We start from the raw sequence: 18,192 nt of genomic DNA on the forward strand, positions 1-18,192 counted from the left end.
TTCTGGATCTATTCTATCTTCTTGGTTATGAAATCCGATATTTATAGACGAAAAGATGTCTTAATGAAAAACATGCAATTCGTGAATTACTTATACATATTAAAAGACATATACAAAATCTAATCTTTATTCATGTAGCTGTCCAAAAGTGCAGACTTGATGATTTCTATATGACCGAGACGGGAAACTTGGATTTTTCTTCTTAATAGACTTGCCGGAACAATGGCAGACTCTGATTATTTAATAGATTATATTAAGCTTTGAATACCCTTTTCCAACCGTTGACGCTTCATGTTCAACACAATTACCCCCCCCCCCTCTCTCTCTCTCTCTCTCTCTCTCTCTCTCTCTCTCTCTCTCTCTCTCTCTCTCTCTCTCAATGAATGATTTTGTTTTTAAGTAAGTATGAATAAAGCTGTTGTAATTACTTGATTGTATAAAAATGCATTGGATTGTTTGATTCTACAATTAAAAAAAAAGAATATTTTTCTGAATGTTAAGATTTACAGAAAAATCCCTAAGACTCAACCCAGGTCCCAAAATCACGTCCAAACAACCAATTATTGCCTATAAGATTATCAGTAAAGTAACGCACTTTCAGTACCATTTATAATCGAGTAGTGATTATGTAATGTACATGTATATTATGTAATTTGTATCCTGATGAGTTGTACAACTCAATATAATAAATTGAATCAAAGTTTAAATGAATGGTTTTTATAAGCAAAATACGTTTTATAAGATATACATTTGACTGTCATGTGAAAAAATATTCAATATATTTATCGGCCTCTCAAATGTTGGAGCGCCATCTACGGGCTGATAGGGAGAACTCACCGGTGACGCTATTTCTGTTGGTTTTTTTTTTGCAATTTGCAAGTAGTTTTCAATTACTAGTACGTGGTACATTTGACAGCTGCGGGAAATGACGATTAAGATACATCTGTGACTTACACATTATACATCATTATTTGTACAAAAAATGCACTTGTTTCTGCAATAAAGTGCACCATATAAGGAAAACAAAATCCTTTTAGATAAATTTATTACAGCTGTTATACTGGTTGTTATAGCTGTTCAACAGCTGTGTAAATTTCAATTCAATTAATTACAAATGACATTTCGAGCATTGTTTGCACATGCTCGTAAAAAAAACTTTATTTCAGATTTCAGTAAATTTACTTCAAAGAAAACGAAAACATAAAGATAAAACTCTATTTAGTTGCTCCTTTTCATTTGATGTTTTCTTAGCATCATTGTAGCAGATTTGAGTGAGTAGTATATTCCTTTCCACGAGAACCACGTGACGCCTTTAAACTTGGGTACATTTGACGTGTTTTTGTAGTAAACGCCCGTTAGGAGAGCATTGAAACAAGCGTTATGCCACCAACCGCCTCTACCACTCATGGCACAGTTGGCAGACGAAGAATCCTGATCTTTGTCATATGTGGAAAATTTCTGGCCTCTAGCAGTATCTAGCGAATCACCTGCACATATAAGCATGGCATGAGTAAAGTGTACATATCAATATACATATGAAAGATCTTTTACTATGTATTTAACCGGCATTTCATTTCAAACTATTTAATCGGCATTTCATTTCATAGTGAGTCTGCATGTAAATATATGTATACCAACCTTTGATATATATTTAATATCATATAGTTAATTCAATAACACTATCTTGATTACAAAAATATACATTAAAGTTGTTAAATGAAATCGTTGTAAAGGTGGGGTAAATTTTGATTTACCTGCGTTCCCCGTATAACCAGACAAAGTCAGACGATATCCGTCAGCCTCGTTTCCAATCCGGAAGTGACTGTACTTAGCAAATCTCTTGTTGCCGGCGAAATCTTCCAGGTTGACTCTTAATTCGTAGAGCCTGTGGGCGGTTATTTCGTGTAATATCTGGTTCCCTTGAACCGAATACGTAGAAATTAATATCATCATGTTATCAAAATTAGCTCGCAGAAATTATCATTTAAGATGACAATTTCGGTCCCTCTTAGGTCTTGTTAACGTTAAACTTTAATTTTCAAAGCTGTAAAGTATCAATATTCTATAAATGCAGCATAAATATGAAATTGCCAGATTATTTTCATCATCATAAACAATTGACATTGATCATTGGACACATGTATATGTGCGTATTTATAAAGATGAGTTTAAGGTTAAACACAGTTTCAGCACCGACGAATTATTTCATGATTGCCTAAAACATGAGTATTAAAAAAATAAATTGAAAGAAAAAAAATCCATAAAAAACAAAGAAACAAACAAAACAAAACAACAAATACAAAACAAACAGTTAAATAAAACAAACTCAAAGCACGTTTATAACTTAGTCAGTTAGTGTATGGAAAAATCAAGTTAGCAAGAACTAAGAACTTAATAATAAATCCACACCATACCTAATTAAAGCTGAAAAATTTCTATTTACTATTGTAAATGTCTTTGTTTTCATATAACAATATAAACACAATTCGAAATAATTGTTCAAATATGAATATAAGGTAATTTCACTATCGAAAGTTATACTTTATTTTACCGCGTTGCACTTTTTGACCCAAAACAGAATGATAGATATATAAACATGCTTTAACATGAGGTCTATCATATAGATCAAAAATTCATGAACTGGTACAGACCTAGCCAATGTTCGGCTGAGACATTCCCAAATCCTCTTTGATACTCCTCCCACTTTCTATTAAACTTTTCAGAACCGTCCATTCTTCTCAGAAATACCTTAAAATGTAGACCATAATATGTACTGCAGAGTTTTTAACAAATGCATGAGACATTATAAGTGAATTGCTAAAGAAACTATCCTTCTTTTTTTGATTGTATTGAAGGACACGCTGAAACCCAAAATATGGCGTATGGTTCTTTTTATGTTTTGATTTCAAAGCTAAAATTGTTTTAATTTTTAAAATGCACAACAATAGAATACGGCCAAAAGCCTCATATTGAAAATGTAACGTAAATCTAATGGGTCTTCAGTTGATTTTTCACTCTCCTTTAATTAAAAGAAATTAGTTTGCTTGTATACCGTCCATCCTCCCCCGTCCAAGGTCATGTCACAATATACACTGTGACCTTGACCTCCTCCCGGATAGATACGGTATACGCCACTGGGAGCCCTCGGCCAGACCCTGTGAACATCACTACAGTCCACGGGAACCAGGCCAGACTGAACCAGTTTATCTGTTGAAAAAATAAACCCAGCTTCTTATTGATGTTTTTTTTTACAAGACTGACCAATGAATGTATTTTTGATTTATGCTTGAGTTTAATGAAAACGAAATCGATGCAAAATCTTAGATTTAAAAATTAATTAAAAATGACGAAAATGCATGTATTATCAATTATCGAAATTAATAGACGAGACAATATTACCAGCTTTTATTATGACTGCGTAAACTATCTTGTTTAAGATTATACTTTAAAATAAAAGTAAACCAAAACCTGGTTTGCATTTGTAAACATTTAATAAACTAACAGTTTTCTGGTGTTGGTTGCTTATCATCTGTCATACTGTTAGGAAACCGATAAGATGTTGTCAAAATGGTGGATCCATCGGCAGCCTTAGAGAGCTTCTGAGACCAATACTTACTGTACAAAGCTAAGTGGCTTAATACTACAAACATACAAGTTATTCATCAAGTACATGATTGTATTTAATATCTAACGTTTATTTATCGTCTTTCATTCCAGAATTTTATTCTATCTTCCTTTATTAAGGTCAGATGCGACCTATCTTCCATTTGTTATATTTTTCCTATGTCCACAATGTGAAAATTTCCACTTCTAATAGTAATTTTATAATACTAATTTTGTGTTATATGATTCTTTTTTATTTAGCTATCAATTGTTTAATTGAAAATGTATAGTATGGCTTTATTTGTAAGGATTCAAATGCATTTTGCATGCTATCTGAAGGAAAATTCGAAATATTCTAGCTCCAAAAAAGCTTTGTAAAATACCCTTAATTTTTGGGAATTAACTTGTTTAAGTGTTTATAAATAAGGAACAAAATGATGATCATGAAAAACCATCTATTGTGCGTGATGGACCTTCCATGGTTGTGTTATTTTTCACTTTCAAAAAATGAATCAATGATCTACTTTTTGAGTTAGTTTTGCGCCATTGAATATTTTTTGAAAATTGAAGAAAAATCCCTAAAAAGTTTACATTATGATTGAAATTTTCTTAACTTGGATGATACAAATTGCTAAACTCTTTTAAAAATGAAATACAGTTTATGAATGGCATTGAAACGCATTAAGTTTCCATTCACAGTTTTTATAAATATAATATTCCAGTCCGAATTTCCTCTATCACTTTTCAAATCCCGACCAATGTTTGATTAAATATAACAAAAAATGAATGAAGATTACACTAAAACATTTATATTATTAAACATAGTATATTGACCTTACTCTGTTGGCATAACATTTATATGAGGGCAATGATCAAATTTTTGAGATATGGTGTCTTTTACCGTTCATACTCATTTTTCAATATTTTTGTATAGTGTATATCATCGAAATGAAAAGGTGTAATAAAACAAACAGAAATATGCAAAACAATGTTAGATAATAAATAAAATCTTAACTATACATATTATAGCAATACCAAACATATTTCAGTAAATACAAAAGCTGAAAAATTTAGTCCAAATTTCATCTGTTTTAATTTGCTAAAAGTCTAACTTTGTTTGAGCCAAATTCCATAATATAGTAAAAATATCAAATGTTATATCAATAATAATTAATTTTATAAATACATTTTAAGTTTAGAACAAATTTTACTCAAAACATTGAATTTTATAACAATTCGAATTTGAGAACTCAAACCTTGAGTAAACAACTTCCTGAAATATTAGATTCTATTACCTGGATTTATTTCTTTCCCAGCAAACCCCTGGGAAAATATAGTTAGGAGAAAACAGAGTTGCACATACAGATCCATTATATCTGTAAGAGATACACTGGGGGACTGAAACTTCTCTAGGTTTATTACATCATAATTTTTTTATCAGACATATGTTACTAAAACCAATCGAATAAACACTATTGACAATCAAGTGTTTGATTTATTGTGGCAACTGAAGATAAAGCATATTTTCACCACATCAAAATCAAAATCCACACTATTGTTACAGTTTTCAGCTGTTGCAGTAGTGAGTACATTTGAAATAAAATTCATACTAGATTGCGTATCAAATCAAATTACTGAAGTACTGACGGGAGTTGATTTTATCGATTTTCATTTATTTTAAAATCAACTTATCTTGCATGGCAATTAGTTTCTAGTCTGTATTTGAATTACGCACTTTTTTATTATATGAATTTTAGACTTTTCCGACAAGAATTTCGAGAAACGCCATATGAATCATGTTGTGTAATATTTAAAGATATATTTCAAACTATGTATAAGTAATCGAAGCAATTCTAAAAAATTTATGGATCCAAGCACTATTGATATCGAATCTAGTCTCATTCAACCAGACGCTCGGCTGTCTCCGTTAATCTCCGAAGCAAGAGAGCCTTTCTGCTTGTCGGAGATTTACAGAGACAGTCTAGCGTTTGGTTGAACGAGGCTATATTAAACTCTAGCGTAAAAATACATTAAAAATAAAAATATCTAAGTTGTTCGTATTATATAAAATCTGACTATTTTCAAAGTGTTTAATGATAAGTTTCCTTGAAAAAGAATGCTTCAGCATCCATTACTTTGAATTTTTCTATTATTTTCAAGAACTAAGTCTTGTCATCGGTGATGATTTGTGCTTAGGTCCAAACACTGTTTCACTTTCGGTTTGCCAGGGTAACTGCATAAGAGAGTTGATTAAAATCAATTCACAAAAATCACGATTATGAATCTAAAAGACATAATCCTCGAAAACCGACGCTTCACAATGGTTTTCTCCGTGGTGTCAATTGTAAACTGTTAGCCTCCCAAACAGGCATCATTTATATATTGAAAAGGTTTTTAAATGTGAGATGGTATTAACATTTTACATCCTACTTTGTAAAAAAAATATCAATAAAGTCATATCGGACACTGACTTGAGCAGAGAGAAACAGGCCATATGATAAATAGATACAACCTAACTTAGGAAACATTACTACGTTTTATGGATCGACTGACTCTGAAAATATGTAGGCAGAAACAATATAGAAAAGCAATCTTAAATTCAAATTCAAACTTTATTAGCATATTATTGGTAATATACAGGTGCGTTTTTAGGCCTAACAAAAAAATTGTGTGTTTCGGGTAACCCGACCTAACCTACAAAAATGGCCCGATCCTACCATTTTAAGAGGGTTTTTTAAAAATTCCCCAGGCCGATTTTGCATGGCGGTACCGCCATGCATTGAAGATCCCCCGCCATGCATCACACAATGCCGCCATGCTTCCCGCTATGCATGTTTATTTCAAAGCAAAATTATTTTTCCAATTATTACACATCTTAACTGTAATTAGTAGATATAAAGTTGTCGTTTCTCCGCTCAAACTTCAGGAAAAACACTTGCACCCGCAGTGAGCGCAGTTAATTTCGACATCGATCTCAGCAAGGGGGCACACGTGGTTTACGGTTTAAGGACTTAGCTTATGATTAAGATATATTAAAACTGAGTTTATTAATTGGTGATTAATGCATAAATAGAGACGTGATTACTTCTTGTTTTAATATAATGTGCTTTTTTCGACATCTCCGCCATTATCGAATGTTGTGGATTTTCCAAAATCTAAAAATAGCACAATGTTCACTCGATGGAGTTAGCTTGGATTCGATGTGCTTGAACTCTTTATTTGCCGCAAGGATATTGGAAACTTGAAAAAATGTACATAATAAAGAAAGAAAAAACTACAGTTATTTGCAGAAATGCACGGAAGCGATGTCACATGACTAGAAACATCGTATATTGTATGCCTATGAAAATGATTGACTGTGTACATACACATAAACGGGGAAGGGGACTGGTGTCAAGATATCACAGAAACTTTCATATGGACCCCCAATTTAAACAAGAAATATTAACTGCCCAGAATAAGTTGAATCACGTTTGCTGTAATTGTATGGACTTGTTCTGCCTATTTCTTGTTCAACACCCCCTAAAAAAATCTTTTCTATATAATATGTAGAAGAAGGAGTGGGACAGAAGCTGATGTTGAACTGCCATGTGAATCTATATTTCTTGTGTTTTGTGAAAACTTGTAAGGACCAACCTTTTAAAAAACTGATTTAAAAAAAAAATGTTATTAGTTTTGCCAGAAAAAAAACAGAAAAATTGTAAATTAAATATACACAGATATTAAAATATAATTATGAATTGAAATGATACTTGTTGATGTAGATTTCATGAAAATGCATCAGTTATAGTACATATCATGTAGTACGTTTCATCAAATGGTTATACTATTACACACAGTGATTTCGCCGGCTTAGGCGCTTTAATGCCGCACCTCGCACTTACTCTGACAAACTCCCCCCCCCCCCCCCCCATGCTTCAAAAATTTTCTGGGGAAAACACTGTAATTACAGTCTATTACAGTGTAATAGATGTCTGATTTTATCCGATTGTGATTTTATCTTATTTCCAATAAAAAATACGTTTTTAAATATGAAACAAACAAACATTCTTAGGATTCATACAAAAAAAAATATGATAAAATAAAAAAAAATCCCTACCTACCTAACCTAATTTTTTCATCAATGTTACCCTAAACACACAATTTTTTTTGTTAGGCCTTACCTGTTTACTTTTTGCACCCTGACGGATGTATGTTTATATTATAAATTTTAACTTGAGTAAATGATTTTCAGATTTGTTTAAGTCTAATTACAAATGTCTGTTATTAGTATATATTTATATTTATCGAGTATTTCCAACTCCATTACAAAAGAAAAAACGATTATAATTTATACATCTATAAATACCGACAGGGCTGAAACCTACATGGAAGCCATTTGTGACCAGTATATCGATTGGTCGAAACCATTATCAACCTAAGAAACATCACGGACTGCACGAAATAATCTTGATGACTTCAGACTCAAATTCCCATAGAATACGATTATTCTATTTCTTATATCTAACTGATGTACTGTTAACAATAATTTCCTAAATCGATGTAAAAACAGATGTATAAACTATAAATGACATAACCTGCGTAATGTTTTTTTTTCTGGCAATGCGGTTTTCTTCATAACCGCATGAATCACACAAAGAAAGCATTTTATTATTTAATTATTTCACTTTACTGGTATACAAGGGTTGTTAGAAAAGTTCGCGGACAAGTTCGATCGTGAGCGGACTATTCAAATGATCTCAGCAAATCTTTTCAGATTTAATCTTGACCTATTTTCTAAGATATGTCTTAAGATTTATTTGTTTTAAATGCACCATAAAAATATACAGTTTAATTATTTTAATAAGATATGATTCACGGAGCATGTCAGGTTTTTATTTATTTTTTTTTTGTCAGCATTTTTCTTTCTTAAGAAAGCGTACCGTTTAAGTGAATAAAAATAATTATGTTTCATATGACATCACAATAACTTATGAAGGTCATTTTGTAAAAGTTTCAATTAAATTGAAGAATTTCTGACCGTTTTATCGCCGAAATCAAATTAGTCTAAAACGTTGACGTTTTTGGACATCTTGGAGCACCGGGCCTTCATTTATTTTGTGTGCACGCAGGAAAATCTCCGATCGAGACCAAAAGGTTCTTAGATGCTGCTATTTTCATAGGACAAAGGTTCAATCAGAATTACAGAGGTTTAAAGATTGAAGAACTGATTTTTCTGAGCACTTGTAGCACCCCCCCCCCCCCTTACAGCCCGGATCTTGCATCTATGGATTTCGCTTTTTTTCCTTGTCTAAAGTCGAAACTGCGTGGACAGAGGTTTTTGGACCGAAATAATTTACGATATGCCACAAAAGACATTCTACAAAAACTTGACAAATAGTGGTATATATAAACGTGCATTTTATAAATCGGTTAAATGACGTGAAAAGTGTGCGGAACTGAAAGGTGTTTACTTTGGGAAAAAGTAACATGATTGACTTTCATTTGTTTGACGTCACCTGACCTCGTGGAAACATGGAATGGTGCTCCGTAAATCTGACTCAAGCAAAGTAAAAATCGCTGTATCTTTTGACAAAAATTTCTAATTCATATGATTTTTTGCATATATGTTTTCAATTGGTAGTAATTTAGTACGCCGCAGTCATGCATTCACTTAATTATGTATCAAGCCCTTGCTTTTCAATTAACATACTTGAAGCGCTCTGTAAAATGATCCTAGTATGACAAAAAAAAACTTGAATTAAGGAGCTACGATTTATAATGTTTTTTAATAGATAAAAGCATTTAGCTTTATAAATACAATCTTAATACATGTATAAAAGATAGACCAAGTGAGTAATTTGTTTACCATCTAGTCTCCATTTTTAATACATATCATGATTAATACATATTACAACTGTACATATATTACAGTTTCCTGATACGGAAATATCCTAAATGAGACATCAATGGCATTAACATGCATTTATGATTTTTCAATAATTATCTAATCAAATATTTTATGACATGTATGGAATTTGGAAAGAAACAAAGGAATGTGCATTGAGCTTTTAACTAGCACAATGTTTACAAATCCAAAATCCAAAATCTTACTTTAAAGGGGCATGGTCACGATTTTGGTCAGAAATTATTTTTTCGATTTTAATATTTACAATGCTTCAATAAGGCATTCTTAATAGGCAACCAAAATTTGAGTGTCATTTGTTGAGTTATAAGCGAGTTACAGAGCTTACAATTCTTCGCTATATAAACAAAGCGTTTGTTTACATTTTGAATGTTGAAGTGAAAATTCCAGTTTTAGACCTCAAATGAATATGTTAATCGTTAAGAACTGTTTATTTATGGTTAAAATGAATAAAAAGATAGACAAATCAGCTTGAAAAAGATTTTTTAATGGTATATTGAACCTATGTAAACAAAAACAGGGCACGAGCCTTGTTTACATGACGAAGAATTGTGAGTCCTGTATCTTGCTTAAACCTCATCGACTGGCACCCAAATTTCATTTGATCAGTAGAATTGCATTCCTAAAGCATTGTAAATAATAAAAACAGAAAAATAAAATTTGACCAAAATCGTGACCATGCCCCTTTAAAAGATAGGATTGTTCGGAGGATATCTGTGACAATCTTTAAATAATTTGAAATATCAAGCTATAAGATTTTATTACGAAAACTTATTTAAAAAAAATAAAACTTGGTGATATAAGTAAAAGTTAAACATGATGGATAAATGTTCAGACTTGTTTCAACTGTATTGTATCTGTATACATTCTTATATTATACATGTCTCGTTATCGTACTATTATACATATACGTTTTTCAATGGTGATGTGATCTATAACATCGTATTCGATTTATTCGAAATTAAATCGAAGTCTTTAAAGACTAATTTGATTAATTTTGAATTAATCGAAAGTCAGATTGTTACCAATTAATTTTGCCTGTTTATCCATGTAACATATTGCATTCCTAAATTCATTTTGTTAAAACAAACTTAATTAGATATAAACTTTGTATCCCTTTCTCAAATACAAGCACAATAATAATGATTATGTGCGTGATGACACTTGATGATAACATAATTATTTCGTGATTGAGGAAAAAAATCAATTTCAAAAATATTATTTTATGAACATATAATATTGTGCATTTAAACAAGTGTTGCCTACAAATATTACCGTGTTCAGTCGATTGCTTGATAATATAATTCAGGAATTTACTCGTTAGATCTTCATTTCTAAGCGCTTACTTCAAAGCCATTTTAAGCAGGTAAATTGAAATTAGAACGGCTGGGAATTCCAAAGTCTATTTAAATCTCCCGTACTACGTCGTGAAAAATGGACATCAATAGAACACCCAGTGTAAGTGCATTTGTATTTCTTTATTATATGGTTGAAACGTTCATTTTCTTTAACACAATCACTTTTAAAAAATATACAAAACTTTTTTTGCAGCGAAGAAGCCATGAAGAATATGTCCAGGGCATTATATGCGGGAATGTGTCTCAAAAGAGGGACAGCTCAACAGATTGGATTTAGAAGAGAAATAGCAGACACTGACGAGTTGTTGACAAACCAAGCAGATAGGAGTACTGCAATGAAAAAAGTGGAGAGTGGAAGTCACAAAGAAGGCTTCAGACTAGATGAATCAGACATAGACTTTATGATCTTGCTAACTGAACACAGGGTGGTATGCCACTTGTCTCAGTTTCACTTTTCCGACATGCTCGATCTGGCACTGATTCTCTGTGACAGTTCTGAGAGTCCGCCGGGATATACTCTACTTCGGTTACCATTTGAAGTAGCAAGCGATGTTGTGTTGTCGGCATGTATAAGGGTAAATGGAAACCTTTACATATCAAGTTCCAAATGCAGAGAGGCAATGCGACCATTATCCTTACTAGGTTCAACAATTCATGGGCCTTGTAGCAATGGAATATTGGCTGGTTTAGAGTACGATCAAGCCTTTTGCTTTGTCAGTGAATTTTGGCCTCCTTTCGCTTCTTCATGGAAAGACAGGTGTCATTCATGGCCATGTCCTAATGTTGTCAATGACATCATTAGAAATGGATGCCACTTTGCAGCAATTGGACACAAACTAGGAAATCTTGCAGACCATGAATGGAGAATTTCTTTCTCTCAAGCGGAACACAAACTTGTATATTCAATGAATCATGCCCAATTCTTAACTTATGGAATGTTGAAACTGTTTCTAAACGAAATCATAAACAATGAACTAGATGAAGAAGATCAACAATTGTGTTCTTACCATATGAAAACAGCCGTTTTCTGGGCCATTCAACAAAACACACTTCTTGACTGGTGTCCAGAAAATCTCCTTACTGGTTTTTGGGTTTGTTTTAAACTCCTCCTCAAGTGGGTATATGAAGGGGTCTGCCCTAACTTTTTTATTCCACAGAACAACTTGTTTTTTGGCAAAGTATGTGGACAGCCACAGAAGAATTTATTTGTTTTCTTATACAAAATGTATGAACATGGCATTGATTTTCTGCTACAAAGTCCCTCCATCGGTTCTATCTTTATTGACGTCCTTTGTAATCCCAGACTTTGCATTACTACAGACGAACACAGTCTGATGTCTGAGGCTGAAGTTGATGATGATTTTTTTAGTGAAATGTTTAAGAATGATACACTTTATATGTCAAACTTACACGATTGTATCAAATTTTTGGTCATGGTAGAAATGTTGGTAGAATCTCCACTGACAGACTGCCAAGTTGTCATGTTACAAAAACATACAGCCTCTGTTCTACAGAAAACAGCTTCCATATTACCAACCTATTCCGATAGTATACTTTCCAACAAAGAAATGTATGTTGCTGAGAAGTTATCGGGTCGTCTGTTGAAATTAGCCGCCCAATTTGGTTTTGTTTCTGACATACTGTACATTGCCTTGTTTTATTACAAATCACGTAGATATAGGAACGCTTCACATGTGTTAGAATTGGCAAAGGTCAAGTTAGTACAACCATATCTGATGTATAATGAACAAGTAGACGGGGAGATGTATACCGCGGCTGTAGGGGGACAACCCTGGTCTATTAAGATGAGGAAAGCTGTAGCACGGGATATAATTCTCTACAATGATATATGTTATGTTAAGGAATTAGAACCAGAACACCAGTTTTTAAGCCACAGCCTTAGAGATGCAATGTTTGTCCCTCCCTTTATAATATTACATATGTTAGAGTTTTTATGCTGTCAACAAACTGACACAATGAAAGCACATACCTCACTAGAAGACCTACAATTCCTAGTCCACCATGATGAGAATGAGTTCATACCTATCCCTCTTAGAGACATCTCCTGGGAAATCATAGGAATATGTCAACAGATAGCAGGGAACCTCCAGGCTGCTCGATACTCATACCAACAGTCACTCAGACAAGATCCACTCCATGAAATACAGACTGTTACTCGACAGAGAATCCAAGAATTACACATGTAAAGATCACATGGTTGGTAAATCTCGCGCATAATATCAACCATTCTATTAAAAACATTTGTGGCAATTGTTAGTAAAGAGTTTTAGTGGTGAATCATTTTGAAGATTTTTGAAAGCTTCGCAGTGCTTGATTTTGCTTTTTATTCATCCGTTTTTTCTTTCTGTAAATATTAACCCGTCAACAATTTTTTCTGCTTTGATTTTTTGTCTATCATACATATTTTCCAGTCGAACGTTTTCCGCTCTTTTAAACGTTTAACACGTTTTCTTTGATCTATGAAACCATGTTGTAGCAAGTTAAGTACGTGTCTTTGCCTTTAAAAAATATTTTGATTTGATGTGAAATTATCTATATCTTTTCTTTATTTTTATTCAGTGCATATGCGAGATAGAACAATTAGTGAGGAGAGTGGTTCTTTTCTGCTTGTTATTAAAGTAATTTGCGTCAAAATATTGCATATTTCATATCCAAAATAAAATTCTGCAAAGTTATGAGTCAAATTTAATTAGCGCATATATATGTTATTTTTCAAAAGATAATATCTATGAATTAAAATCCAAACAAAAACTAAATTTTGTGTTAAATTATTTGTTGTGGACAAATAAAAAAAAACTAAGTGTTGCTTATCATCTCAAAATTTCTAAAGCATTCGACCTTGTCTATTTCTCTATAACTCTGTTTGTTATAAAGATACATTACTTTTGCATTTTAAACATAGAGTTCAAAAGAGGAATGCATTTTTAATGAACACATATCTGCTTTTTACAGCAACGTTAACCGTGCTTAATGAGATATATCACGTTTTTTTATATTATAATTTATATTCGTGAATTGGGAAAAAATTCAAACAAGTGCTTTATCCAGGAAGTTAATTTTGTAACACTGTTTACTCTTGGAATATCTGAAGTTATTTGAACCACAATGTGTAAAATTCCATCGAGGATAATGTAATTTGCAGATAATAAACATTATTGTTATTTGTGTATGCGATTTAAATCTAAAATTTATAAAGTTTCTTCTAGGGTGACTCCAGAATCGAAATAGAGAAGATGTGTTCCTCTCAAAGGCGAAAAAACAGTGAAAAAATTACAAACAATGTAAAACAGTATTGGGATGTCTTTTAAAATTTAAATGAATTTATTATCATTATGCTACAATTATTTTGTTTAAATGACTTACATTGTAAGAACACGTATTCCGTAAATTGCTTTTATTTAGAATCGTTAACTGAATAGCTAAAAAGTGATATGAAACGTTTGACAAAACTGATTGACTATTCGTCGATCATTTGATGGATTCAAAGTGATGACGGTTCTTATCAAATATATCTTTTTTCAAAATTCCACATGCACATGTCAGGAATTCGGGTGACAGATTGATCATAAGCCGTAGCAAGTAATCACAACAGAGTAAAAAAAACCCCTGTCTAAACAAAAACTGCTACAATGTGTGAAAAGGCAGCAGAATCTAATGTAACGAAATATATTAAAATTCCCGATATTTTTTTTTACATGGAATTTCCAATTAGGTTAATGGGTTTCATAATGTGATTAACACTAGTGATTATGGTTTCATAAAGAACAGATCTACGATAAACTTAATTATATTTGGCAGTGTGTTCTTTTTAAGCGGTTTTTTGCAGAGAAATACTTCTATTAAAACAAATTCATTGGTAAATGTCATTTTTATCGTATTAGAGTAGGCACATTCAGAAAACTTCTAATTCAAATCCACCCTAACTTGTTGCAAAAATCATTTTCCACCAAATTTTATGGACGGTAAATTACAATACGTTTTCAAAATTGTCTCAGTTTAGTAGCACTACATGAGAAATATATGTTATATTGCAGTATTATTTTTATATATAAGGCAAAACACATACTTTTATGAACTGAACTGTCACATGATAGAATTAATGAATTATTTTAATCGCCAACATTGAGAAGAAATTTTTTACTTTGGCCATAGAACGCTACAAAACATCCATGAACAATTGCTTTAAATTGATACAACAAAGTAATAATAGAAACTGTTTAATGTTACTGTTGTTGTTAAATTTCATTAATTTTTGAAAACAGACAAAACGACCTGTAGTTTCAAAGTTTACGATCATTACAATAAATCTAAAAACAAGAGGCCCAGGGGCCACATCGCTCACCTGAGCAACAATTGTCTTAATTCTTATCAAATTAGCATTACAGTATAAAAATATCTTGACAACTAAGTACAGTAGATCTCGCCAAAAAAAAAAAATGCCATTTTTTATCCACCTCTTTTTTTGGGGGTAAATACCAAGCCCCTTTTGTCGTTGTACCTGTAAAAATATTTTTCCCTATTCCTATATACCCCCCCCCATTTCGTGGCCCCACTTTTCTCTAGGGAATCATGGTTTTATCAAACTTAAATCAGCATAACATGTGCTTTCATACTAAGTACTGAGTTTTGGACGGAAAACTTTTCCAGAATCTTTTTAAAGATTTTCTCTATATATTCCTGTGTAAAAATTCAAACCGCCATCACAGCCCCGCCCTACCACTAGGGGCTGTGATTTTGCAAACTTGAATTTACACTACCCGAGGATGCCTCTACACAAGTTTAAGCTTTTCTAGCCAAATAGTCTTTAAAATGAAGATTTTCAAAGATTTTCTCTATATATTCCTATGTAAAAATTCATCCCCCATTGTGGCCTCACCCTATCCCTGGACTATTATTTAAACAAACTTGAATCTATACGATCTGGGGATGCTTCCACTCAAATTTGGGCTTTCCTGGTCTTATAGTTTTGAGAAGAAGATTTTTAAAAATTTTCTCTATATAGAAAAATTTATCCCCCATTGTGGACCCGCCCTACCCCCAGGGAACATGATTTGAACAATCTTGAATCTACATTATCTGAGGATGGTTTCACGCCAATTTGAGCTTTCTTGGCCAAATAGTTTTTAAAAGAATTTTTTTAAAAAGATTTTCTCTATATATTCCTGTATAAATCTTGATTCCCAAATTGTGGCCACACCCTACCCCCGGGGACCATGATTTGAACAATCCTGAATCTACACTATCTGAAGATGCTTCCACTTAAATTTGAGCTTTCCTGGCCAAATAGTTTTTGAGTAGAAGCTTTTTAAAGATTTTCTCTATATATCCCTATGTAAAACTTGATCCCCCCATTTTGGCCCCACCCTACCCCCAGGGACTATGATTTGAACAAACTTGAATCTACACTACCTGAGGATGCTTCCATTTTAATTTGAGCTTTTCTGGCCAAATAGTTTTTGAGTAGAAGATTTTTAAAGATTTTCTCTATATATTCCTGTATAAAAATTTGTCCCCCAATTGTGGCCCCACCCTACCCCCAGGGACCATGATTTGAGCAAATTTGAATCTACACTACCTGAGGATGCTTCCATTATAATTTGAGCTTTTCTGGCCTAATAGTTTTTTGAGAAGATTTTTAAAGATTTTCTCTATAAATTCCTATGTAAAACTTGATCCCCCAATTGTGGCCCCACCCTACCCCCGGGGATCATGATTTGAACAAACTTGAATTTACTCTATTTGAGGATGCTCCCATTTTAATTTGAGCTTTTCTGGCCTAATAGTTTTTGAGGAGAAGATTTTTAAAGATTTTCTCTATATATTCCTATGTAAAACTTGATCCCCTCTTGTGGAGTACCCCTGGGACCATGATTTGAACAAACTTGAATCTACACTACCTGAGGATGCCTCCACACAAGTTTAAGCTTTTCAGGCCGAATAGTTTTTGAGAAGAAGATTTTTGAAATATACCAACAAATTTTCAATAATTCTCTATTATCTCCCCTTTAAAGAGGGCGTGACCCTTAATTTGAACAAACTTGAATCCCCTTTACCTAGTTGTGCTTTGTTCCAAATTTGGTTGAAATCTGCCAAGTGGTTCTTGAGAAGAAGATGAAAATGTGAAAAGTTTACAACGACGACGACGACAACGACAGACAACGGACAAATTGTGATCAGAAAAGCTCACTTGAGCCTTTGGCTCAGGTGAGCTAAAAATGAAATCATTGTTTTCTAGTTTAAGACTCACAATGACGGGAAATCCCGGAAACTGTTTTGAGGAAAACGTTTCAATTGAAATGACGGTTACAACTATTATCGTTTTACTAACAGCGTGCCAGTTTGCTTGTCAGGCCGTGCTAAAATTTTGTACGCTGATAATCATATTACTCATCGATTGGTTGTTCGATTTCATTGAAGTTAATACTAATTTACATATCAAGCACAGAACCCAGAAACGCACTGACCAATGACATTACATGATTTTTAGGGTAGTGAATATCAACACGTTGACAGTCAAAAGCTTGTTGTTTGTTAAATGTATTAAAATATACATGCTTAGAAATAGTATGCCTACACCATTTTACTCCGACCTCCTTGAAGGAGTCTTCTGCATATGGTACTTACAGTTACATACTGTTTCATCAATTTTCATATCGGTAACAAAACGCTAGAAAGGGGAAGATGGACAATGTATTTAAATGAAATAAACGTCATCCACCGTTTCTACTTGTTTAGCGAACGTCGCATTAATTGAATACTCCCCGGTAAATCTATTTATACTGGGAGCAAAAGCGCTCTTGCATGAAATAACCAGTCTTGAAGTAAACCAACTATTACGGAAACTATCGGATATTAAAGAAGTTAAAAACGTAAAGACATAAATTTAACAAACAACAGGCTTTGGACTGTCCACGTGTTGATATTCACTACCAAAACATCATGCAATGTCATTGGTCAGTGCATTTCTGGGTTCTGTGTTTGATATGCAAAGTGGCATTCACATCAACCAATCGGTGAGGAATATAATAATCGGCATACAAAATTTTAGCACGGCCTGACAAGCAAACTGGCACGCTGTTAGTAAAACGATAATAATCTAAGAAAACTACCGTTGCAGTTATGAGACTATATCTTTCAGATATGATAAAGATATTCACAATTACCATCGACTGAAATATGCAACAAAGGTCTGCTGAAACAAAATAAAACATTTTTGGGATTGAAAACACACATCTCTAAAATGCTCTTCTGTTGAAAAAAGATGGAACTTAAGGGGGATTCCATTTTAGAAGCAACGGAATTAGT

At 32.8% G+C, this 18,192-nt stretch overlaps 1 protein-coding gene across 2 annotated transcripts; it reads right to left on the reverse strand.

Annotated features, from left to right (window-relative positions):
* Window positions 1-1,090: 1,090 nt before the first annotated feature.
* Window positions 1,091-5,032, reverse strand: LOC105328812 (microfibril-associated glycoprotein 4). Of its 2 annotated transcripts, XM_034467088.2 has the most exons (6): window positions 4,899-5,032; window positions 3,503-3,640; window positions 3,053-3,207; window positions 2,652-2,748; window positions 1,755-1,919; window positions 1,091-1,487 (listed from the first exon to the last, which is right to left on the reverse strand). In XM_034467088.2, exons 1-6 carry the CDS (start codon window positions 4,972-4,974, stop codon window positions 1,219-1,221), a joined length of 900 nt encoding a protein of 299 aa, XP_034322979.2. In that variant the 5' UTR covers window positions 4,975-5,032; the 3' UTR covers window positions 1,091-1,218. The 2 variants fall into 2 exon arrangements, with proteins under 2 accessions (XP_034322979.2, XP_034322980.2); XM_034467089.2 differs by lacking the exon at window positions 3,503-3,640 and having other exon boundaries at window positions 4,899-5,011.
* Between the last annotated feature and the right edge of the window lie 13,160 nt (window positions 5,033-18,192).

Source organism: Magallana gigas, chromosome 6 (genome assembly GCF_963853765.1).
Source record: "Magallana gigas chromosome 6, xbMagGiga1.1, whole genome shotgun sequence".
Taxonomy (NCBI): domain Eukaryota; kingdom Metazoa; phylum Mollusca; class Bivalvia; order Ostreida; family Ostreidae; genus Magallana; species Magallana gigas.

Bases quoted from the DNA above. Each gene is read 5' to 3' on its own strand.
- LOC105328812 (XM_034467088.2), bottom strand. From the start codon at position 4,974: ATGGATCTGTATGTGCAACTCTGTTTTCTCCTAACTATATTTTCCCAG. The intron at 1,920-2,651 runs GTCTGTACCAGT...ATTCGGTTCAAG, and splicing joins CTCAGCCGAACATTGGCTAG to GGAACCAGATATTACACGAA. The intron at 1,488-1,754 runs GTAAATCAAAAT...TTATATGTGCAG, and splicing joins TGGTTATACGGGGAACGCAG to GTGATTCGCTAGATACTGCT.